The 26,346-nt window shown below is 33.9% G+C and overlaps 1 protein-coding gene across 1 annotated transcript; it reads right to left on the reverse strand.

The window, feature by feature from the left end:
- Positions 1 to 421: 421 nt before the first annotated feature.
- LOC146148665 (histone-lysine N-methyltransferase EZH2-like) lies at positions 422 to 26,239 on the reverse strand. Its single transcript, XM_083388464.1, has 15 exons — positions 25,983 to 26,239; positions 19,148 to 19,247; positions 16,214 to 16,285; positions 15,504 to 15,646; positions 14,549 to 14,603; positions 13,849 to 13,996; positions 13,151 to 13,310; positions 11,705 to 11,855; positions 9,706 to 9,853; positions 8,485 to 8,648; positions 8,097 to 8,310; positions 6,723 to 6,901; positions 6,495 to 6,657; positions 5,342 to 5,517; positions 422 to 663 (listed from the first exon to the last, which is right to left on the reverse strand). Exons 1-15 carry the CDS (start codon positions 26,201 to 26,203, stop codon positions 517 to 519), a joined length of 2,241 nt encoding a protein of 746 aa, XP_083244590.1. The 5' UTR covers positions 26,204 to 26,239; the 3' UTR covers positions 422 to 516.
- Positions 26,240 to 26,346: the final 107 nt, after the last annotated feature.

Below are 26,346 nucleotides of genomic sequence, written 5' to 3' on the forward strand. Positions count from 1 at the left end.
TGACTGATTTTTCGGCCAACATAGTCGCCAGCATTCTGCCATACTGCCATAAAAATATTAGTTGAAATTTACTGCTAACAAGGCAATGATTCAATTTGTATACATACAAGTTTAGCAGATTAGTACGTTAAGGTTTTAAACTGAAGTAGGTACCCTTAAGATTGTTTATAACTTAACAAACCGAAAGCAAGGTAGCCTACATCCATTTAAAATATTAAAAAAGGAAAGATAAACACAATACACCCGTTTCCCAAAAATACCTAATAAATGTACTGATTTAGGATAGACCGTTACCAGTTTGAGGTATCGGTCAGGTAAATAAAGTTACATTTTACTACTAGAATTAGGGATACATCTGTTGTTTACAGTTTGTCACATCCATAAAGCACGTCATGTATTTTGAAAGTTGTTTATTGGTTGCTTGAAAAAGGATATATTGCAAATCATTTAAGCAAACGACATGCAAATCGTCCTTTAATATATGTTACACGAGTACCATACATACTCTCGGGACTCTCAAGCAGCCTCCATCTCACGTTCAATTCCAACATACTTCATGGCATCAGATTGACTATAGCGGTAGTCGAAAAACAATTCTTCTCCAGCTTGAATTGGACGGTTTGAAAAAATACCGATTCTGTGATCACCATTTACCATCATAACCTTTAAATATAGCATTCAACCATTGCCATCACGGTATTTTGAACCATTGGGTTTTTTATTTAAAAATTACTCCGGTTAAATGTGCGATTTCGTCGAGTCCGGAGTCCGGCTCCGACTTTACAGCATGTATTTCACCAATTAACTAAATTAAGTAGGATGTTCAGCAACCGCATGTGCAAGCAAGATTGGAAAATTGTTTGCGGAATTCTCAAAAACAATTTTGCACCAAAAAAGTTTTCTCAACACAACTAAAATAGGAATCGATTCATTCAGCTCGTCGAATTTTCTCTCAAAAAAGAAATACCCCCTTCACAATTTTGTTATTTAAAAACAATCCTTTAAAAAAACGCTTTTTTAAATTGACAGTTATAATTAGGGCAAGTATTTTTAGACCTAAAAAACTGTCACAATTTTACATTAGGCCAAAATTTGTCAATTTTTATTAGGTCAAAATCGTTTACAGTGCACAACAATCGTTATTAACAAAAACTCTAGCAAGCTTTTTGAAATCGTCGTTTAGTTTAATATTTTATTAAATTCAGTTTTGAATTACACCCAACACCATTTTAACTGTATTATATCTTCATTAGAGCAAAATGCGCAAGCCGGCAAAATTAACAGGCCTAGTTTGTCGCATTACTTTATTTTTGCTGCGGATAGTTGTGTATCTAGAAATGTATTGAATAGTATTCCCTGTGTCTATTTTCGGTGGGAATTTACGATTATCCATTTCCGATTTCGACAGGCTAGGCTAGGTCGTTGTTAATTTGTTGCAATGCTCTTTACCTCGTATTTAAATCAAACTGTTTACTTAAACATTTAGTTTTAAATGACCAACGTCTTGTTTTTCATGTTTTTCAGAGTTTTTATCTTTTTAATTTTCAAGAGACCTAATTTGTGTTCTCCCGGTAGTCAGTAAAACATAAAATACAATGACTGTCGACGATGTGCACTAGTATATTTCATACAAAAATTCGTTGTTTAAATCAATGTATTCCTAGCAGGTCAAAATATTGTAAAAAAAATGTTTAGGTAAAAATTTGTCAAAAATTCTCAATTTTACGTCAAAAAAATCGCTCTAGTTATAAGACATGCCCTGTAGTAGTCTAACTGGCAAAATACTACACATTGAGTGCGATTATAGAAACAAGGTGTTTGTATGACAAGATTTAGGGGTTCTAAACCCATTGATTTTTCTTTTCAACCTTCTTTTTAAGTTAAGATTTCATCCATTTTTTGCATCAACTATTTTTCAGGGTGGGGCGGGCTGTTAGGAAAATTGTATAGTAATTAGTGGTCCCATGCAGGGGCGTATCTAGAAATTCAAAAAGGGGGGGGTCCTAATTTCCAACTTAGGGAATTCCCCGTTGTTTTTTGTCTGATGTTAATGACGTCATAAAATAGTGACGGATATGAGGTCATAAAATAGCGATGGTAAGACGTCATGAGTCATAAACAAGAAAAAAATCATCCCAAACAGCCAATTAACGTCCAGCAAAAGCGAACATTTAGACGCAAAGCAAACACGTGCGTTATCGACAATCCTGCCAGGCGCCAGCTGCGAAACCGCTTAGTCGTTAACTTCAGGCGAAAAACTAAACCAAGACCGTGAAATATATGTGATTGATTTTGGTAGATCCATGTACGGGACTAGGCTAAATTACAAGCACGTCTGTCGCCACCTGCAATAATACTAAACGGAGATCGTTTTTCCCTGGTGTTTTTCGATTAGCGCGAAACATAAAACTACTTCGAAGAAACGGAATAACTTTAATAGTTAGTTAATCTAGTTCAGCGATGATAAGCGTTTTAAGTTTGGGCGCACCTGGCAAGCAAAGCGAGCGCGATTTTTTTTGGTATAACGGCATTTCTTTCAAATTTCTTGCAAGTTTTTATTACATTGCCGAAAATAAAAAAATGTTGAAAAATATATGTCAAATATTTTTGAATACGTTTTCGGTTTGTCCACGACGCACTTGGCAGCTTTCCACGGCGCAACGGTAAAGAAGCGCTGATCTAGTTCAAAATATAGCATCAAAACATTAACAAACCGGACGTAGCAGGATCATTCGCGCGAAGCGCGAAAATTTTTCGCACTTACGTAGTTAAAATAGTCAAAAAGTATTTGAAATGAACTCGTGTATAGTTTGTCAAAGAGGCGACGGGCCCGATGAATTACAGTTGGTTGCCGACTTTATTAATTGTCGAACACACACTGCTGATTAGCCAACCCGAACGAATAACGAAAGGCGAAAGAGAAAAACTATCTAGCGTTTACGATCGACCAAACAAAAGACGAAAAACGGCGTTTTGCGTTGGATTTTGGTTTCGAATTAGCTTAAGACGCGATTAAGTTACTATAAATAATAGTGCATTGTAGTTTGGGGGTTACCTTACATTGTAGTTTGGGGGTTACACCATAATACTAAGACCACCGACACAATAACGCCAAAATAGCAGTAATGACCACGACAGAATAAGATCTAAAATAGTCTAAGACCTAAACATGTATAACTAAGCCCCAAATTAATCGGAATAAGACTTTAATGGACAAAAATACGCCAAATAATGTGGGATGATTGGGAGGCACCTGTTTGGCATTGGCTGTTTGCTGTCGACATTTGGACGCCGCTGTTTTGGCCCGGATTTTTTGCCCCTGTTTGAGCTTATTGGCGGGTTGTTGGTGGTGTTAGTAATTGGGTTAGGGTTGAAAATATTCGGGGAGTTAGCGATAGTTATGTATGGTGTTTGGGGATAAATAAAGGTTGTATCTGGCCTTATTTTGTCCATTTAGCTCTGATTTCGATTTCGTCATTATTACGACTATTAGGTATCCTATTTACGCCCTATTCCTAAAGTTAATGTTGTTCTTATTTTGGTCTAAAGGCTGGAGTCTCTTTAAAGATATGCAACTATAAAGCTCATAATAAAAAATTGCAAGCGATTTAAGAGAAATATAGGTACACCTCAAAAATTTCGCGCTCGCTTCGCTCGCAAAGGTGCGCCGCAACGTTTCAAAATGCCTCTAGGTGTGCCTCCAAGTAAAAAAGGTTAACAAACACTGCTATAGATAGAGGCTTAAACGTGCAAAAACTAATTGAAAAGCATACCTTTTTTCAAAACTTTTCCTGCTTAAATATCAAACACAATAAATTATTTCATTATTGGACATTGTTTACAAACATTTTTTGCATGAATTTATTCTATTGCACTTTTGGGTCAGGACGCTTAAACATAAAAAAATATGAAATTTGGGCCAATTTTTTGATATATTGTAAGTACTAGGAGTTAGATTTTGCAATAAAAATATGCATTTTTGGATGTTGTGACCGTGCTAGGCTATATCTAACGTATATGGCTACAGCACACTGGTTGTTTTGAACCTCACGAGAGCTTGATAGTTGATACTAATGGTGATTTTGGTTCATATCAATAAACCATGGAGCATATCAGAACGAAATTTAGCTTGTTTTAATAATAAAAATACACATTGTTTTACTTTATTCAAGGTGTTTAGGCTACAGTTCGGGTTTAAATCACAATTTTAATTTGGCAACCCTGCTACGGACCGGTAGCAAACTCCATATTTTTGCTTGGAAAGTTAATTGAAAACGCGATGCTTATTTTTTGGGGGGTTAAGCGCTAAATTGTTTTCAAAGCTTTCTATGTTTTCTAAGGCGGAGTCAATGACCCTCTTGTCAAAATCTTTCTTTTCTTTAGATGGCAATATGTCAAACAATGTATTTTTCTGTGTGCTTAACGCGTCGCGTTTCCGTCTAAATTAATAGTTTTGCCAATTTAATAAACGAAAAGAATAAATAAACGCAAGCCTTTGCACTTTCTGTTATTAACAATAAATTTGAATAGCATATTTAGGAATGAGTTCGCTCCAGAATCACAGTTTCTTAACATTACTTATTTACGACGTGAGGTTATGGCGTAACGGTGTCATGTCGACTTTCAGAAATGTTACAGTCCACCCAACAAAAATTCTAAATCCGCACCTGATTGCGTACTGAAAATTAAACCTCGCTGGTTTTAACAAAAGTATAAGTTGCAAAGGGACGCATTTCACAAAAAATAGCTTTCATTTGTTGGTATTATTGAACTTGCAGATTATTTTAATATATTATTTCCAAACGAACAAATATATGAAAGCTGAAACATTCATATACACTACGTGTAAAATGTGTGATCAAACCCCAGAGACCAAGAAGAACGGCAGACATTATAGTATAAGATTCCTTCAGAAACGCTTGCTGAAATCAGTCAATTCAGGATTTTCTTGCAAGTAAGGCTAGAAGACAATTAGTCTGCGATGAGGTTAACTCATGACGTCGGGCAAAATACAGCAGGAAACAGTGCTATGGTGCTGGCGGTGCCATCATTTTTAATTAAAAATAATTTTATACTTGCAACATAAACATAACTAGTTTAAATTAGACGTGTTATTTATGTTTTAAATAACAAAAATATGAATGAGGCGGGCAATCATGCTTTCTCTTGTGTTGTCTCTGGGTTCTAGTGTGTCATTTGTAACCGTGAAATCCGCTACTGTTGACATGCACTACTATAGGTTAGCCAATCCTGTCATAATCAGTATATTTATGCCGTAGTAACGACATTATACATATAGTTTAAAAACGGAAAACCACAAAATTTTAAATCAGAAAATTACCTTTGCATAGCAATTTGGATTAACGGAGTGGTTTGCGAATCTAATTTTATTTCCCTTTCTTGTTGCATCCACAACGAAGTCGTTGTTTAGGTTAAACAGAAAACTGCACATATACTTGTCGTACACTTTTCCCCTTCTATCAGCTTCATCTTGAGATATCACTTCGCCACAATACTCTATAAAATTATTAACTCAAAATAAATAAAACAATAGTTTATCGCGGAACATCAAAAAAGCATTTTGTTAAATATGGCGGGCTAAGGTTGCAGGGGCGGATCAAGCATTTTAAGTGAAAGCCTTCTTACGAGGCCACAATTCAAGTAATCTTTAGAAAAATGTGTTGTTCTCCAATGAACTGGTGTGCAATTATGCAGCTAAAAGTAGGTTAAACCACGTAAAAAGTTCGAAAGAAGCGCAAAAATCATACTTTGCCTTAAACTAGTGATAAATGTCGGATAGGTGTTGCTCAATACACAATGGACATTCTTAAATCTTCATAAAAATAGCATAATAGTTTTTTTTTTTTTTTAAATAAATTTATAGTTTTGTTAACTTCAAATTCTCTAATACATGGCATAATAAGAAGCGGCTTTAACAAACTGGTGGTACAAACGTGGCTTTTTAGCCATTTTTAATTTAGCGGTTAGTTCAGTTATTATCTGTTAGAATGACATTATGCAGGAAACCTTTGGAATAAAAAATTGCTCTTAAAATCGAATAACATATTCTACAAATCACAATATATTTTGGGAAGCACTGTCTTATACCCTCCTGGATCTTTCCTGTAAGTAACTGTAGCAAAAATACTTCCATAAAATAAACACAAATTTTATGTTAGAACCAGGGGAAAAAATAGATTCCACACCTTTACAATTTCCAATTGGCGGCCATATTAGTTTTAAAATTTGGTACTGTGCATGCGCAATGCGCATGTCAGACCCGGGACTCAGGTAGTTTTATGTGGTCTTACTTCGAGTCCTGAGTCCGACTCCGCAGCCCTGGTTCTAACTAACATCGATAATAATATTTTAGTCAAGAACACACCTATGGCCTACTGGGTATGTGCCCACCTCATGGAACATATCAAGGTACACAAACAATGGGCAATGGACATGCATGTCGAAAAAATTTTGTTATTTTACAAAGAACTTACCCGATATAAATTCATTTTTATTTGCAACATCTTCTTTGATATAAATTCCCCAACCGGCAACATCAGAAGGTGCAAGAAGCAAATGTTTGTGCAATCCCCTCTGAATCAAAATGTTCTTACAAGAACACTTTGGATTATCGCCAAATTGATCAGCTCCGCAATGCTGCAAATAATGCATACTTTAGATTTGTCTAGATAATTTTTACATAAAAATACACAAAATACAACCGTGCATAAGTCAGAGTCACATTCCCTCACAGCCAAATAGCATGGACATTGTTTTGTATTGCATTGAGCTTTGCACCTGCATCCGGGAAAACGGTTATGGCAGTCTGAAGCACATTGACAAAACTTTTCACAAAAGTTACCAAGTTCTACACATGGACACATGTTGTCACATGGTACACCTAAAAGAAAAGCAGGTGGCGCTATGATAAGACATTTGTTTGTGAGAAAATTGATCTTATAAAAAGAGTAGATAAATCTGTTTTTGACATCGACACATTTTTAAGCGAAGATGTTAGTCAGCGTTAGTCAGCATTAGTCAGCGCGATGAAAAGTGTTGTCTTCACAGCAGTCTTTGTTCAATTGTAAATTTTCTCTGTGATACAGCTGCCAAAAGTAGCCCCAACAATGTGTTCCATCTTGATAGCACAAGTGTTACCAGAACAAATGCCGGATGTGAAAAAAACACACAAGTGATACAAAAGACATAAATGGGCCATAAATCGATTTTTTATTTGCGATTGGCAACAAATTCAAGTGGTGTTGTGTTCATTTTAAGGGCTCTGTAATCTACTGTTGAAAATTATTTATGTTCGCTATGATCCTGCGATACCATATCTTGAAATGGGGTGCGATAGTAGATATACGATTATACGCCAATCATTTAACCTGTTCTCTTAAGTAATAAGAATCCTGTTTACATGTTGCTTCCAAAAAAGTTGACATAATATACTTATTGCGTATACTAAGCAGTGTTGTCAGGAGGGATGCAATATATGTCAAATAAAAATATTTTTTCTTTATATGTTTATTCTATTGGTTTAGTGCTGTACAGCAGGAGGTGTTAATCAGTTTATCAAATAGGACAGTTACTATAATTTTAGAAACTGGGTTAAACTTCTACATTCCCATGTTAATCAAAACAATGAAATAAAATATCACAAACTATTATGAATATTGTTATGAAATGCCATATCCTTACAAGATCATCTGTGCCACTTTCAATTAATTTGACATCGATATAGATAAATAGAAAACATTAATGCAGCATTAGTATTTCCAGCCTGGTCTTGCTAGGAAGCATGTAAATAAATAATAACCTGTTTGAAATATTCAGTTTTTCAAAAGTCATCCGTTATGTAAAAAGTTTGCCAGTACAACTTTTTTGGGGGAAACATGTGTTAATAGTTAGTATAAAGTCACAAAATTTGTGATGTACTACGTTGTAATATTTTTTTTTCGGCCACAATGGTTTGTAGACCTCTGGTTAAGCCATCAAACAATCAAAGCCTCTCTTTGGCAAACTGAATCTGCCTCCTAACCAGTAAAACGGTATTTTTACATGCTAAACTACACAATAAAACAAATTCTGTTTACCTGGATGAAAGCATGGCTGGAAGTTGTACACATGACTGCTTGAACTGTCTCTTTTTTGTTGAATTCTACGAGCATGTAACGACCATAAACGGTGTTTCCGCTTCTTTTTGGGAGTAGAAAACTCTAAAGACTCTTGGTCGGCAATCATTCGGCCATTAGTGTGGGACGGGGCAATTGTGAGAGTTGAACCTTTTCCAAGAGTAAACGCAAATACCTAAAGACATTTTACTTATGTTGGATCAAGGTAAGTTTTGGCAAGTAAAGATTTGTGCAAATGATTTACTTTTCTGTCAAGCGCAAAAGTAATTTTCTAAAAAAAATGTCAAAAGTATTACCACATTTTAACAAAACACTAAAATTGTTATTGCAATATATTATATTAGTTTACTTCCTGGCATGTCTTTGTTGTGAGTAGTTTTGAAATAATGCAAAAGTTTGAAACAAAAGTTTCGTGGAGGACTCTAAATAAAGTACAGTCTGCGCCATCCCAATGAACATCTTGAAGACTTGGCGGAAGATCTTCTAAACTAATCAGGTTGGAAACATCCCGTTCTAAAATGTTTCAATATTAGGATTTTTCTAGATTTTACAAATGGCCTCGTAAAAATATTTTTGACGATTAAATCTTACAAGGTAATTGGTAAAATCAAAGCCACTGTAGCATGCATTACATATGAATATGTGGACACAATATACTTTTCACAAATTTTTGATAAAAAAATGAGATACCTGGGACCTGGAGTCCCAAGTGTTTAATTTTTTTAATATTGGCTCTAGTTTTTTATCAAAGTAAATATTTAAAAATTATCAAAGTAAATATTTAAAAAAAAAAAAATTCGGCCATAGCAAAACAAGGACAAAGTTTGCGCGGAGTGAAACTTTTTTGCTTTTCTGTAATAAAAATATCCAAAAATATAGTTTAAGCCTTAGATGGAACAACACGGCCTTACTGTGTGTAGTGTGTAATGTTTCTACATATATTGCATTTCAAAAATATATGTTATTAAGTATGTGTAGAAACAACAATTTTTTTAAGGAGGAATGGAATTTTTCAAAAAAAATTAAAAAAAATTAAAATTTTTGAAGAATTTTTTTTGGGGATTAATTTTTTTTGCACATATTTCTTCGTTTTCTGGCTCATTCTTCGGCCGACATGGTCAACAAGTCACCAGCATTCTTCCATACTGCGTCAGTGTATCTTAATTCGAATAAATCTAACTTTTACCATCAATAAAAAACTTTGTAGACTAGTCTGGCATATTCATTGAATACGTTTGATGTAGAATTGGGCAAAAAAACATTTGTCGGGAGTCTTTTGGCAAACTATGGAATGCAGCCAGGCATGAACGCAGTTAAATTTGTTAATAGGTGTTTATCTGTGAAAGGCGTAAAATACTTATAACTAGTGCCAATTACGTTCATTTTGGGATCACATGCCCTAAATATCTTAAAACTATTTTAAAAATCTTTGCCTTTAAAAATACTTCCTTGTTGCTCAGTTTTATTTACCTATTTCTTCGAAACATTTAACCACATATTATTAAAATCAAATATCAATGGATTTATTGTGCTAAACAATTAACATTTTCTGAAATATTCACCAGCCTACCTTCATTTGTGTCAGTTTCGCTTTCACTTGGAATGGGTGTACTTGGGCGACTACCACTACTGCTGCCTGATGTCATATTACCCAAACCAGGATTATTTCGTGACTTTTTATTGGTTTGGTGATGAGTTGATAAAGATTGATGAAGAAACTGTCAATATAAATAAATAAAAAAATTTTTTTTACATAATAGCGATAATTTAAAATTTCTGAGAATATTGTTTTTTAAGAAAATATCATTTGAGCAAAGTGATTTATATGACAATGCCAATTCTAGAATTTTTGACCCATAAACTGGTTTAAAGTGCTTTTAACACCTAAAAGGCCAAAACCTTATAAGCAGCACCATAATGATGGGCATCAACACCAGTATGGCAGAATGCTGGCGACTTGGCGACTATGTCGGCCGAAGAATCAGCCAGAAAACCGAAGAAATTGGTGCTAAAAAAAAAAATTTTTCGAATGGTTGTTTCCACACATATTTAATCACATCTATTTTACAATTGGCATAAATTAATTTTGTTGTGTCATTTTGAAAAAAGTTACGGTAGTGTGAAGCACGTTGTTTAGTGAGAAAAAGCCAGTGTAAGGCATATAGACTGTTTATTATTTTAAAAAGTACACACTTTTGATCATACAATTGTTACGTGTTGCCAGTTTTACTTTGAATTTGCAAGTTTTTCTATATTGAGTTGATTTCCTGTATATTGAGTTGAATTCCCCATTCCTGTTAAATGTACAGGTATAACATTCACATAGGCATATTAAGGATGTACCAGGCTATGCTTCTCCCCCTAGGGCCTGAAGTATATTTTTGGTTATTTAATTACGCAAATGCTGCGCGCGAACTTTAGCCTGGTTTTGCTAGGTTTATGTGTCTTTGTTTTAAAAAAATCTATCCCAAAGTTAATATGCATACTATGGGGAATGTTACACTATGACTGTGACAATTTCTATTAAATTTTATTATAAATATCATTATTTCGAGCAATATAAATTGGAAATTTATCCAAAGAATATTTTTTTCCTGCTTTTCAATCTGGCTTTGAGCAGCACGTTTTCACACAAGTTTGCCTGAAAACAGCTATCTATGTAACACTTTTAAAACAAGAAAAGCAGACATGTACGATTGTACGTACACCCCCAGGCCCCAGGTTGTACCTTCACATGCCCCTTATGTATTTGTTAATGACTTAATGTGACAAAAAAATTTGCCCCTTCGGCGCTACGTTCTGTTGTCTAATTTTATTATTAATAGCCTTGTTTATCGCCAAAACAGGGCAAGGTTCATACATTCCTTAAGCGAACACATCATTTAAGCTTAGGGGCGTGACCAAAAACCGAAGAATTTTCGCCAAAAATGCTTGTCACCAGAAGGCTGGCAAGATTCTGCCAGCCTGATCAACACAACACAAGCAGAATTCAGTAACTACCCCAATTAAGCATGGAACCTTTCTTCTAAATCCACTGTATATATCCTGTCACATTAGAGTGATTGTAAATTTACCAGGCCAGGTATATAACATTCATGATAACAGTTGTGAAAATCAGGTGACACTGTTTTAACGAAAAATTGTAGTAGAAAATTGACAAGCTTTTTAAAACCATGCTTCATCAGGTCAAAATAAGAATATAAGAAAGTAAAATATGGATATAAGCACTCGTGAGTTAAAGGCAGCAAAACGGTAACAGTTTAGTCGTTACACAGGCACACTCTTGGATAATGTGAAATCTAGACCAAAACTTACCTGTGCTTTGTACCGCAAAGCACATTTGTATTTTTCATTTTTAAAGGTATTACATCTAACAGTTTTTTATGGGATCTAATGATACGTTAGCTGTAATTGTTGCTCAAAAGGGCTAGAACACAGTTGTTAACACACATATGAGTGTACAAACTGTGCATCTTTCTTTGAATAGCTGGGGCAACATCTAAGTATTATATTTTTTATTGGATGGTTCCTGTCTGTCTATCTATGTTGTTTTTGTCTTGCCAACTTACCGCAGTGAATTTCTGAGCACCATCAAGGTTAAGATAGCATTTTTCACCACATGGTTCCAATGGAACTCGAACATCTAGAGTTTTTCTTCTATTTGTTTTCACAGGAGGACGATATGTATGACTATGTTGAAAACAATCATACTTGTAGCATCTAAGAGAAAGCATAGAAAAATATTTGTTAATGAAGGATAATTAAAATAAAAATAGGAAGAGGTTCAGAATTTGTGATCATAAAATGTGATGAGTTTTTTGACTGATTGGTTTGTCATTAATGTCAATACTTTGTAACAAATTAGGAAAAAAGTGCAAACTTAGACATGCTACAAGCTTACTGGCTCAATAATATATATATATATATTATTGGCTCAATGTGAGAAATTTTATTTGTTAGTGTAGGAAAACTTGTGTTAAGCACCACTAGTAACTACTAAGTGAAATACAATTTAGCGCCAGTCATTTACTTTTACACGCCAATACATTCAACACAATACAAATAATAAGTTTATTCAGAGTCATGTTTGAAGCTTGTAATAAAGACTCTTTGTCCCGTTAAAAAAATTAATGGCAAACAATCAAAGGCGTCATTGTTGCAGTGACAAATACTTATTATGAGGTTTATTGTTGTTTTTATTAGAGGTTTAACTTGAAGGTTGTTTATTTTTAAATGTTTAACCTGATCGTTAATGCGATGTAAGAATTCTACTTTTGTATTTATTGAATTGTTTGTATTAGGAAATTAAAAGCAATTGCTGCAGTTTTTAGTAACAATAAGTTTGAATGCAAATGTCTTTTGATAGTATTTCAGCATTTGTAAGCAGTGTTTTATAAGATGTTTTGAGGGACCGAAACGGTCCACTGAACACCACCATATTTTAAAATATCACCTACTTGTGCAACTACTGCTGAGAATTAGCAACTAGTCTACGAAAGTATGTTGTTGTGATTTCTTAAAGTTCATAGCGGTCAACCAAGCCTAAAAAATAACATATTTCATATCGCAATTATGTTAAGATATAAATCAAAACGATTGGGGACGGCCGCACGCATATAGGGCGTCGCGCAGCACAGAACCTCTGATGCATGTGGCTGTTAACTTTTCGAATGAAAGGTTTAGTTGTAAATTTACAATTATTTTGTCATTATTAGATGTTCAACGAGTAACTACAGTGTTAGGCAAAATATGGCTTTTTGTTCCGGCGCGAAACAAACTGCAGTGAAACGTCCTTTAAGCACAGAAAAAACAGAATACAAAAAAAAAATGCAAAAATTTTTAGAAAAATGGAAAACAGGGATGCCGTGGCTACTTTACAATGTTTTCTATGTTCCGCAATGTCTAGATTTCAGTGCAGCACAAATTCCATTTTATAGAGTTATTTTTTCCATCATATATCAATAAGTTCTATTTCCATTGATTTAAAAATAATACTGCCAAAAAATTGAACACACCTCCTACAAAAAAGTTCATGAAAAGAATGAAGTGCCCTCTCACGTGGAACAGACTTTGCTTCTGAACCATCAATATTTGGTGTACAGTCTGGAACCAAAGAGTGGGGATCCAGGATTTCAGTAAGCTCCTTATATTTCTCCTTTAAATCTTTAACAGAGCCTGCAAAAATAATACAATCCAATATCATCATTTTTTTAAGAATCTAGACCTTTGTTTCATTAAACCATGAGTGGGTAAAAATAATATCTGCAATTTATATTAATAATAATCAGAATGCTGAAATTATTTTAAAGCATATTGTTTTACCATGGAATGTTGATCCTAATTTTCTATCCAGGTAAGTGGCAAATTTTGATTAGTTCCAATTTAAATGTTTAAAAAAAATTATTTTTTTTATTAATAATTGATTAATTATTATTATCAATGATGTTTGTACAAGTACAAAAAAGCAATCGTATTAAAGTGTTTAAAAAATGTCAATTGTATTGAATGGCATCACTCCGCAAGCCAAAGTAAATATTTTGAACCCCTTTCAATTTTAGTAATATGTTTGACATTTTTATTTTGCTCTATTATACTTTGAAGCACCAAGACTGAAATTGTTTTCTATTTTGTTTAATTTTTTGTACTTTCTAAATGTGAATAGATATGTGATGGCTATAACCCACTGTTTACTTAAACTTAAAGCGATAAATACCTTTGTCTGGAAATAGATCTGCAATAGATGAAAATATCTCATCACAAGGAAATGCGTGTTCATCTTGAGAAATAAGACTCGAGTCCTTACAAATAGTATTATCAGAATCTTTGCATACATTCTCTTCTTCTGCACATGAATCCATCATCTGTTTATTAAATACAATTTACCAACCAAGTCATTTCAACAATAAGCAGTCTGAACTTGATGTGTAGTGATGCCGTTTAAAACATGTTCTAGTAATCTATGAATTTGCTTTACTAAGACAACTTTAATTCTGGACTTTACAAAATCTAAGTAATTTAATTTGTATTGTTTTAAAAAAAAAAAAAAGTCTTAATGGCATGAATAAAGTTTAACTTGTGACTTCAGTTATGTGTGCATGCTTGTGTAAATCCCCTTTTGACAATTAAAAAAAAAATGACCAGAAATGTAAACTTTCCCAAAATGTATATACTTGTAATTTGGTTAATTTTTATGCACAAAAATTGGGGAAACGCTTTGGTTTTCGAAAACTAGACAGGGGGTTGTGGCAACAAAAAAGGGTGGGAACAACTCCTGCTTATTGTCTTTTGAGAGAACGACAACTAACAGATGAACCACTAAAACTACATAGCGAATTATTATGCAATTATTTAGTTCAAAAGTTAAACATATTTTGGAACATTTCAGTTTTAAAGAAAACATAAGAATAGCTTACATCAACACTATTACTTGTAGCTAAGCTTGCCCCACTTCTTAGTTTTCGCTTTGCCCTGCAAATACACAATCCTAAATATTTATATTTTTTTAATTTTTTTTTACTATTTGTATCTATGCAGGTTTAACAAGACACTACTGTAAATATTCGGATAATAATCTATAACTTGAAGCAAATGATATAATCTCAAATACAATAAAAGTCAGCTTTTTGAGATTCATATAGATTACTGTTTAGTGGCCAAAATAATTAACATTATTATAGGTCAATAGCAAAATATATGCTATTACTGTATAGTTTGGTAGCAAGGATAATTGACTGAATGATTTAAGCAATCTTATAACATTTGACAATATTGTCATATTGCGACCCTTATAATAGTTATCAGCCGTACATTTCCTCTACTTGGTTGTAAATGACAAATTTATATTGTGATGTATTACCAAGAGAACAAAACCTGGTTGGTACAACTTTTGCTTAGGAGTATTGTATGCATTTAAAATACAGGATAGTAATTAATGTTAAATACAGGGTAGTAATTAATGTTTTATAATGGGATTAAAGCTAATCAATAAATTAATAAATTAGCAGACTACAAATAAACCAAACACTTTGCAATGAAGGTGCAACTGATCCTATAAAATACTCTTTGGCTGCTATTCTACCAAAGTTTACGATCTTATTATGTATGTCATTGTCGAATCTGCCCTTTTACAACATTTTTTATCTTTGAATCCTTGTGATTGTGATTGATCTATGTTGAATGTGATAGTCACACAATTTCCAACTAAAAGTTCTGTTCTAAAACATATTTCAGTGTATACATGCTTAGCATACTCTGAAAAGTCATCCTGTTTAAAAAGGGGAAAGAAAAAAAATAACCGATTTGAACTAGTTTTAAAACAATCCTCATTCATTGAAAGTTAGGACTTAACTGGGCATAAAACCATCATACCGGCCAACATGTAGGTGGTTCAAAGAATCAACAAGCTCTAAAAATATTTCATCATTGATAAAATCTCCCTCTCGGTCTCCATGTACTTTACCATCATAGTTTTTGATTAATTCTTCAATAAAGGCTCCATCCTCATCTAAAACCTAACACAAAGATTTACATTGCATTTATTTTAAAAGGTAACATTGCCCACACAGTTTATTGTATTATAGATATCTCTTAAATTAACAACATTACCCAACATTATTGATCAATTAATTTATGTATACAACATGGGTATCTACCACTATCAGTCATTTCAATTTTAATTTAATTTTTATTCTACAAACAATATTTTACACATGTTTAAAATGAGGGGGCAAAACAACCATTTTTTTGTGTGATTTTGGAGCAGTTATTTAAAAAATGATTGACATCCTGGTGTCCAGCTGCCCAAGTGCCCCTCTAAGCAAAAAATTGTTGTTATTATCTGATCAACTGGCCTCAATTTGTTTATCTGTGATAAATTAAGCTAAACACCAAAGACGAGAACTACATAAAACATATTAAACAAGCGCCTCAAACATAGTAAAAACATGGAAATTTGCATACAGCATGCCAATGCAAGTGTTGTTTTGTTTGAACACCAGACAGGCAAGTGCAAACTTAATTACATATAAATCCTGTACAAGTAAATAGGCAAAAAACACATTATTGCTAATATAACAAACCTCGTCTCCCATATATGGAATGTTGTGCAAAATTGTTTCATCATCTACCATAAAATTTTGCTGCAGTGGAACCTTAATTTATCAAAAACATTTGGTTAGTATAGTAAAAACACTGATACAACTTGTTAAGAAAAAGCTTGTGGGAAGAATCTTGTGTCTCTAAATAAATTTCTAACTTTAATTTAGAAGAACTAGATTAATTCAACCTCGCTTTTCAAAGTTTTTAACTTTTTTATGGTAACAGCATTATCAAACTAAGCGGAAGACCTAACGGCAAAACCATGAAAGCCAATGGTCCTCAATCAAAGCAAGGGATTGAGCAGCATAGCTCTTCTTTTTAGCAGTTACAATTAAGATTCCATAATGTCTTTACATTATGTGACCTAATTAATGAAACGCTACACTAAATATAACATAGTATAATATCAAACATGTCAATGAAATAGGACTTTTCTGAAAACGGCCATACTTTCATGCGCGGTCAAGTACTTCGTAACCAGGAGTGGATCTAGGAGGGGCAATAGACCATGTCATCCCAAACTATATTTTTGCCTATGTCTAGTATGCAAGCAACACTGTTATTAAAGTAATTTTGCCTGTTTTAGGGAACTCGATTCAACCAAACAATGCAAGCTATGGCATGTTTTTGCAGTGTTAATAAATAAATTCTACAAATCGCATTTCAGTTTAATTAGAATACAAATGTCATTCTACAAAATCCCTTCTGTTAAGATTAACAGTGAGTTTGCTAAAGCGCATTTTGAAAGTGTTTTAGGACCTATTTAATTGTGAAGCATTCTATTACTTGCAGGCAAACGGTCAAAGAGCACATGGTGCCTTGACATTGCAGTTGTCCTTGCCGCAGTAAGCTTTACTACCTTATCACGGAAGGAGTTAACTTTGTTAGTTACTTGCAAGTGTTTTGCAATGATGTTTAACTACACTGATGCTGTTTCTGTTTCAATAAAATTGTTTTGTATTCTATTTGAATCAGATATGAATCCACTCGTGTAAGCTTATATGTCATTAATAAATCCCTGTACACTGATAAAAATTTCAGTATCAGATCAGATTCTTTAGTTTTCATGGTGGAAGAGGATTGTTACAGGAACCAGTTGTAAACATGAAAGATGGCAACAAGTGCAAAAAGATCTCCACTAAAGTTTAAAGATGACTTGCCTTATTCTGCATATAAGAACAAGGTACAAATGTGGCAGCATGTCACATGCGTACACCATTTCAAGTTTAAGCTGCATTTGTGCATGAGTTCGTTTGAAAACAGAAGTTTTTAAAATCAATTGTTTTGAGACATAACATTATTCTATAACTAAAGACAATAAACCCCCTAAAAACAAAAATCCTGGTTTCACCGATGACATAACATACTTATACGTCAAATCAACTTTTCATGTAATAAACCTCTTCAACAATAAAAATGTACATTCCATCGTAAATAATAAGAGAAACATTTTTTATTTAAAATGAAATTTGTTTTTATTCAAATCTTTTTGCAGCTATCTTTAAAATTGACTCTTTAAATTTGGCCTTGATGCTAACAAACGTTGAGAACCAATTGGGTGTAGACATAACATCTGCCTTTCCTTTGAATTTATAAGAATTTATCAAAATTCACATAACTGGCACAATTTTTTACATGGACATGTCAGTATGTACAATTAGGGCTTGTTTGTCTAAACAAGGTTAAATAAAACTGTGTGATTATGCCATGTTTGAGGTCGAAAACATGCTTTTTTTGGTGTTTTTGACACAACAAAACTTGTATAAAACTAATTTTGCCACTTTTTTCTTTGTATTAGCTTGAATCAAACTAATTAGGTCACTTTTTTGTTAGTACATAGATTGCTTAAAACTAATTTAGGAACTTATTTATTCGCATGATGTGGTTAAAAAAAACTATTTGGGCACTTTTAAAATCACCTGTAGTTTAAATAAAACTAATTAGAATACATTTTTGTTGATTTGCATGTAACTTGAATAAAACTAATTTTGGCACTTTTTTCATGGCATATGCTTAAAAAATTAATTTTGGCACTTTTTATTGCACATAGCTTTAAAAATAACACTAATTTTGGCACTTTTTTAATCTTTTAAGCAGGGGTGTCCAACTCAAACATGCTGACGAGCCAATTTTATCTTCCAAGTTCATCCCACGCCCAAGTTTAGAAATTATTTATTTCTAATATTAAAGCGTTTTTTTAAATAGTGAAAACGTTCATTTACACATGAAAAATATTTGTTTATTTAATCAAGTAAACCATTAATAATTGACCAAAACTGCTTCTTTACAAACGTTTATGTTTTTAAGCCAAACTCTGGAGATTGGCCTTGATCTGTGTAGTAGCAATGCACATTACTGCATCCATCTAAGCGCTATCGTTGAGCTTAGACTTCTTAAGTTTGGTGACAGAATCATATTTCACAGCGGTATGTGCTTCCAAACTATGTACTCCAAACATGAATCACTTTGTTTCAGTCTCAGTAATGTTTTTTTTAGCCAAATAATTTAAAAAAACAAAGGCAGAAAATCTTTGTAAGTTGCCAAATATTCGAATATGTACATTAAACGTCTTCTCAAGTACATATTATCAGAAACATATATTGTTAATTAACAGAACCATATATTTGATAAGAGTGGGGCTAGGCAACCCCAAGTTGAAAATAATGCTGGACGGCACAATCTAAATAACAGTAAACAGTTTTGTTTCAATTACTAGGACGTCAAGCTTAAATAATGTTTACCACATCTCCACACTATTGCCTGTTACTTACCCGAGCAAGAAAAACATCAAGATATTTTAATGGGCTTGCATAATCGACAAGAAAAGACAAAAAATCACAGAGAAAATGCTGAAATTTTTTGCAAATTTTATTGCATCTAGTGAGAGATGATTAAAATAACTTTATAGTACTTACCCAAGAGTAGCATATCGGTAAACTAGGAACAGAATTCAGTGTAAAGAGTGAAACAGCCTGATCACGAAATGAGTGGATGCTGCTTTTTACTATGCATGACCTAAAAACGCATAAAATATTTCTATTTAGACCAGTGGTTATCAAATTGGGGTCCGCGAGAAAATTTTTGGGAATGCAAAGCACCAAACAAAAATTGACATGATGGCAACTTACTTTTCCTAACCAAGCTTAACAAACACAATAATAAAAATGCTGTACATAGACCTAGTAAAAAATAAAACAAAAGCCACACTCAAATTGTAAAAGGAAAAAAACAAAGCCAAACTCAGACTCGACCTATACGCATAAAGTGTTATTACGCTAACCTAATTCCAATGTGTTTGGGCTTGTCATCACAAGCTACGAATAGTTGTTCATTCACGTAATTGCATGCTTTGAGTTGAATTGTACATTGTGACATCATAGTATTGTGTTATGCTAATAAGAATTAACGTTTTCACAGCTTGCTGCGCTGCCACTGAGGGCTGTATGGTCACGGTTTGACTTAAAACTTCTTGTGATTGCTTTACTCAAATAATGTGATTTAGTTAGCGTTACAATACTAAATGTGGTATCAACAAGCCTATCTAAGACTGCAAATACACCCGTCCAATTTGATACCATCAGAAAACATGTTTTTTTCTGTATATTTTTAAGGGGACTGTGAGCAATAAAACAAAATATTACCTAATTGTTCAACAATATGCAAACTCAGACCATTTGTGACGGAATCTTATTTTTGATGCCCTTAAATGCAGACTGGGAAAATCTTGCCAGACTTCTGGTGACAAGCATTTTTGGCCTAAATTATTCGTTTTTTGGTTGCGCCCCTAAACTTCAATGATGTGTTCGCATAAGGAATGTATTAACCTTGCCATGTTTGGCAATAAGCAAGGCTATTAATAAGTAAATCAGAAAATAAAAAGGTTGCGGCAAAGGGGCTACATTTTTTGTGGCATTAAGTCATTAACACATATATCAAGGGACATGTGAAGGTACAACCTGGGCAGGGGCGTATCCAGAATATCAAAAAGGGGGATGGGGGTTCCTAATTTTCAACTTAGGGAATTCCCCGTTGTTTTTTCGTCTAACGTTAATGACGTCATAAAATAGTGACGGATATGAGGTCATAAAATAGCGATGGTAATGACGTCATGAACAAGAAAAAAATCATCCCAAACAGCCAATTAACGTCCAGCAAAAGCGAACATTAAGACGCAAAGCGAACACGTGCGTTATCAACAATCCTTACAGGCGCCAGCTGCGAAGCCGCTTAGTGTGCAATCGTTAACTTCAGGCGAAAAACTAAACCAAGACCATGAAATATATGTGATTGATTTTGGTAGATCCATGTACGGGACTAGGCTAAATTACAAGCACGTCTGTCGCCACCTGCAATAAAACTAAACGGAGATCGTTTTTCCCTGGTGTTTTCGATTAGCGCGACACAAAACTACTTCAAAGAAACGGAATAACTTTAATAGTTAGTTAATTTAGTTCAGCGTTTAAAGTTTGGGTGCACCTGGCGAGCGAAGCGAGCGCGATTTTTTTTTTTGGAATAACGGTATTTCTTTTAAATTTCTTGCAAGTTTTTATTACATTGCCGAAAATAAAAAAATGTTAAAAAATATATGTCAAATATTTTTGAATACGTTTTCGGTTTGCCCGCGACGCACTTGGCAGCTTTCCACGGCGCAACGGTAAAGAAGCGCTGATCTATAGTTCAAAATACAGCATCAAAACGTTAACAAAAACCGGACGCAGTAAATTTTTCGCACTTTCGTAGTTAAAATAGTCAAAAAGTATTTGAAATGAACTCGTGTATAGTTTGCCAAAGAGGCGACGGGCCCGATGAATTACAGTAGGTTGCCGACCCCAGTCTTACACCAACATCTGATATTAACGCAGACAACTAACAGCGAGAAACATCAGCACCGTCTAACTCGACGTTTTCAGAGAGAAAAAAGCGGAAACCGCTTGATTTATATTATTAATTGTCGAACACACACTTGCTGATGATTAGCCAACCCAAATGACCCAAATAAATAACGAAAGGCGAAAGAGAAAAACTATCTAGCGTTTACGGTCGACCAAACAAAATACGAAAAACGACATTTTGCGTTTGATTTTGGTTTCGCATTAGCTTAAGATGCATGACCCAATTACATTTAAAAACACGCAGCTTCGGACGGTGAGTAAAACTGACAAAAACAAACCAAAAACGATTATGTCACTTTCAAAAGGGGGGGACATCATTTTTCGTGGCCCGCTAAGCACAATTGACGTCTTTGTAATTTAGCGATTGTGTAGTATGCAACATATCGCTCACGCAAACATTCTACACTTATAAAATGCAGTCTTCTAATTACAATTTTTGTCAAATACGCAAATTTTTCGCACTTTGCGCACACCATTTATCCCAGTCTCATAACGTTCGATTTTATTGGCGCACAAGTTCGACGACTGAAGCAAGTTTCTGGAGCTTATATGTCTTTCTATGTTACTTTGTGACGTTTTCTTTAATTATTTCATGTCCCGATCAAACGAAAATCGTTGATCCGCTGCTGGTACGCATGTAGCCTACTTTATGTGGCCCGCAAAATATATGCAAGAAATATTGTGGCCCGCGATGCAGTCAACCGTGGACCACCCTGGCCTGGTAGATCATTAATATGTCCATGCGAATGTTATACCTATACATTTAACAGGAATTAGGAATTCAACTCAATATACAGATATTCATCTCAAATTAGGAGTATTTGCCAAATCAAAGTAAAACTGCCAACACATAACAATTGTATGATCAAAATTGTGTACTTTTTAAAATAAGAAACTATCTATATGCCTTACACTGGCTTTTTCTCACTAAATAGCGTACTTCACACTACCAGGACTTTTTAAACAAAATTAATTCTGCCAATTGTAGTGTGTAATGTTATTACGCACTTCTGATTTTAAAAATAGATGTGGTTAAATATGTTTGGAAACAGCCACAAGGTATTTCCAAAAAATAAATTTTCAAAAAATTTTTTTTTTTACCAAAATTTTTTGGCACCAATTTCTTCGGTTGTCTGGCTGATTCTTCGGCCGACATAGTCGCCAAGTCGCCAGCTTTCTGCCATACTAATATCCGCTTTTCTAAATTGCAAGTCCTATGGAGAGACAGGGCGTCGCAATAATCTTAATTAATTTCTCCCAGACATAAAAATTAGTCTTTTTATTTGCAGTATTGCGCTCATTTAAGACGCGATTTCGCTTAGTAGTTTGTGTGGCAAACTTGGTCAAGAGTAGCGCGGTGGTGTAACCGTCCAATGGTCAAAGCAAATATCGCGCATAGTGCAGCGGTTGCAAGCATTTAAACGGGTCATGCATTTTTCTTCAGTTGGTAACTCTCATTAAAATAGGATTTCTTGCTCGGGTCTTTCCTGTTTATATTTACATAAATTCAAGCTACACCTTTAGTTGACACAACACGCAACATTGCTTTTTTGGGTATATTATAATTTTGTATTGTACACTGGTTTACCAAAACAATGTGCCGAAAAGTTTTATCTTTTGAAAAAAAAAATCCCAACCTTTTAAGCTACAAAAACCAGCATGAAAAGCTCTTTTTTTTGCAAATAAAAGCATACCGCAGATAATTGCATTAATTTTGTTTGAAAAAATTTAAAGCTATTACGACGCGAAGTTTTTTATATGAAGCATGTACTTTCCTATACCACAAAACATACACACTTGCTAAACACAAATAACTTGAGCTAAAATTAATCTCCAAATTAAGACAAAAGAAAGTTGTAAAACGAAAGATTCGCTCATATCGCAAAAACATCCAGTTACTGAACACCAGGCCATGGCCTGGTGTCCTAACCTATATGCACAACTTTTAGATCCCTGTCAACTGTACTACCTTGTTCACTGAAAAAAACAATGTTCAGACAAACTTAGCCAAAATTTGTCGTAAAACAGGAGTTAAATGAGCATATAGGCCGTGAACTAATCAAAATTAGTAGCTCAAAAACTTACCTATCACAAAATCACAAACCAAATTTCACTTTTTGTTCTGTACGTAGCTCAGATAATTTGGGCACTTTTTGGCTCTAACATAGCTCATACAATACTAATTTGGGCACTTTTTTGGTCGTACGTAACTCGGATAAAACTAATTTGGGCCCTTTTTTGTAGGTACGTAGCTAGGATAAAACTAATTTTGGCACTTTTTTGGTCGTACGTGGCTCGGATAAAACTAATTTGGACACCTTTTTTTACCGTACGTAGCTCAAATAAAGTAAATCTGGGCACTTTTTTGGTTGTACGTAGCTCAAATAAAACTAATTTGGACACCTTTTTGTCCATACGTAGCTAAAATAAAACTAATTTGGGCACTTTTTTGGTCGTACGTAGCTCAAATAAAACTAATTTGGACACCTTTTTGTCCATACGCAGCTAAAATAAAACTAATTTGGACACTTTTTTGGTCGTACGTAGCTTGGATAAAACTAATTTGGACACCTTTTTTCACCGTAAGTAGCTCGGATAAAACCAATTTGGACACCTTTTTTTACTGTACGTAGCTTAAATAAAATAAATCTGGGCACTTTTTTGGTTGTACGTACCTCAAATAAAGTAAATCTGGGCACTTTTTTGGTCGTACGTAGCTCGGATAAAACTAATTTGGACACCTTTTTGTCCATACGCAGCTAAAATAAAACTAATCTGGACACTTTTTTGGTCGTACGTAGCTCGGATAAAACTAATTTGGACACTTTTTTGGTCGTACGTAGCCCAGCTAAAACTAATTTGGGCACTTTGTCGGTCGTATGTAGCCCAGCTAAAACTAATTTGAGCACTTTTTTGTCCGTACGTAGCTCAAATAAAACTAATTTGGGCACCTTTTTATCCGTACGTAGCTCGAATAAAACGAATGTGGGCACTTTTTTGATTGTACGTAGATAAAATAAAATAAATTTGGGCACTTTTTTAACGTACATAGCTTGGATAAAATAAATTTTGGCGCTTTTTGTTCCGTACGTAGCTGGAATAAAACTAATTTGGGCATTTTTTTGTCCGTACATAGCTTAAACAAAAGAAATTTGGGCACTTTTGGTTTCGTACATAGTTGAAATAAAACTAATTTGGGCACTTTTTTGTCCGTACGTAGCTCAAATATAACTAATTTGGGCACTTTTTTGTCCGAATGTAGCTCGGATAAAACTAGTTTGGGCACTTTTTTGATTGTATGCAGCTTGAATAAAACTAATTTGGGCACTTTTTTGGTTGTACGTAGCTCAAATAAAACTAATTTGGGCACTTTTTTATCGTACGTAGCTAAAATGAAAGAAATTTGGGCACTTTTTTATCGTATGTAGCTCAAATAAAAGAAATTTGGGCACTTTTTGTTCCGTACATAGCTGGGATAAAACTAATTTGGGCACTTTTTGGTCTGTACGTAGCTCAAATATGACTAATTTGGGCACTTTTTTGTCTGTACGTAGCTCAAATATAACTAATTTGGGCAGTTTTTGATCGTACAAAGCTAAGACAAAATAAATTTGGGCACTTTTTTGATTGTACGTAGCTCAAACAAAAGAAACTTGGGAACTTTTTGTTTCATACGTAGTTAGAATAAAACAAATTTGGGAACTTTTTTGATCGTATGTAGGTCAAATGAAATAAATTTGGGCACTTTTTGTTCCGTACGTAATTGGGATGAAACTAATTTGGGCACTTTTTTGTCCGTATGTAGCTCGGATAAAACTAGTTTGGGCACATTTTTTATCGTATTTAGCTTGAATAAAACTAATTTGGGCGCTTTTTTGGTCGTACGTAGTTTAAATAAAACTAATTTGGGCACTTTTTTATCGTACGTATCTAAAATAAAAGAAATTTGGGCAATTTTTTATCGTATGTAGCTCAAATAAAAGAAATTTGGGCACTTTTTGTTCCGTACATAGCTGGGATAAAACTAATTTGGGCACTTTTTTGTCTGTACGTAGCTCACATAAAACTAATTTGGGTACTTTTTTTGATAGTACGTAGCTCAAATAAAATAAATTTGGGCACTTTTTGTTCCGTACGCAGCTGGGATAAAACTAATTACGGCACTTTTTCGAAACTTTCGTGAAGTAAAAACAGTGCGCAAGTGCCCAAAATTAAAAAAAAAGCAAAAGAAAATGTGCTTAGCGGGAACACTCTTTGTCAGACTTTATATATATACATTTGGCAGCCTCTTCGGACTTTATAAATGGTTGCAAGCCGCAATGATTTTGGCAAAATAAACAGAAAAGTAGTGTAACCGTTTAGTTTATTGGCAAGCATTCTTAATAAGGCAAAAATCGGGCACATTTTAAGCAAGATAATGCTTTCTGGAAATAATATGCCACCGTACTGAAGCTATACAATTACCTTTTTTACATTTTATATAACTACAGGCAAAACAATAAAGTTTTAAATTTGTTGAATAAAGTATAAAACTGGTGAAAAGGGTATGTTAGCCACAGCAAATAATAGAAGGTTGACTAATTCTGTAGTAGTTTATGCAGATTGTGCACATCAACAGAAATATACATACACTGTTTTAAAGGTATATTTGTCAATGTTTTAGGAGGTACTGAGCATACATAAATCGGCCATTGCATATTTGAATATACATGTATGGTTCAAGATCTAAAATTTGGGTGTCACTGTTTATGAATTAAGTTAAGTATAGGTAATTAAGAAAAATAAATGATTTGTTTCTCTAAAATACCCACACATTGCCTGTGTCAATATGCATGAAACAGATACAGAGATAACTTACTTAGTAACTGGATTGTTGTCTAGTGAAGGTTCTGTTTCAATTGGTTGTGCATGTAAATGTGATGTATCTTCATTTAGCAATGTGGACTGTTCAGAAATTAAGTTCAGATTTTTGAGAAATGCACTTTTAATATTATCGCTTCGCTGAAAACGCTTCCTTTGTCTTAAGCGAAAATATTCCTGCCGGACCCTTTTTTTCCAATCAATCTCATTTGTTGACATGTTGTAAAACAATAATAAAGAATGTTGACTAAAAAATGTGACCTGCAAGTTAAAAAAGAAAGAATTAAAGGGTTTGTTTTTACAAGGAGCATTACAAACCGCAATTTTCTATTAGGATTTACTTCAAATTAATTGCATGTAAT

The sequence above is a fragment of the Ascidiella aspersa genome, chromosome 4, assembly GCF_963924565.1.
Source record: "Ascidiella aspersa chromosome 4, kaAscAspe10.2, whole genome shotgun sequence".
Taxonomy (NCBI): domain Eukaryota; kingdom Metazoa; phylum Chordata; class Ascidiacea; order Phlebobranchia; family Ascidiidae; genus Ascidiella; species Ascidiella aspersa.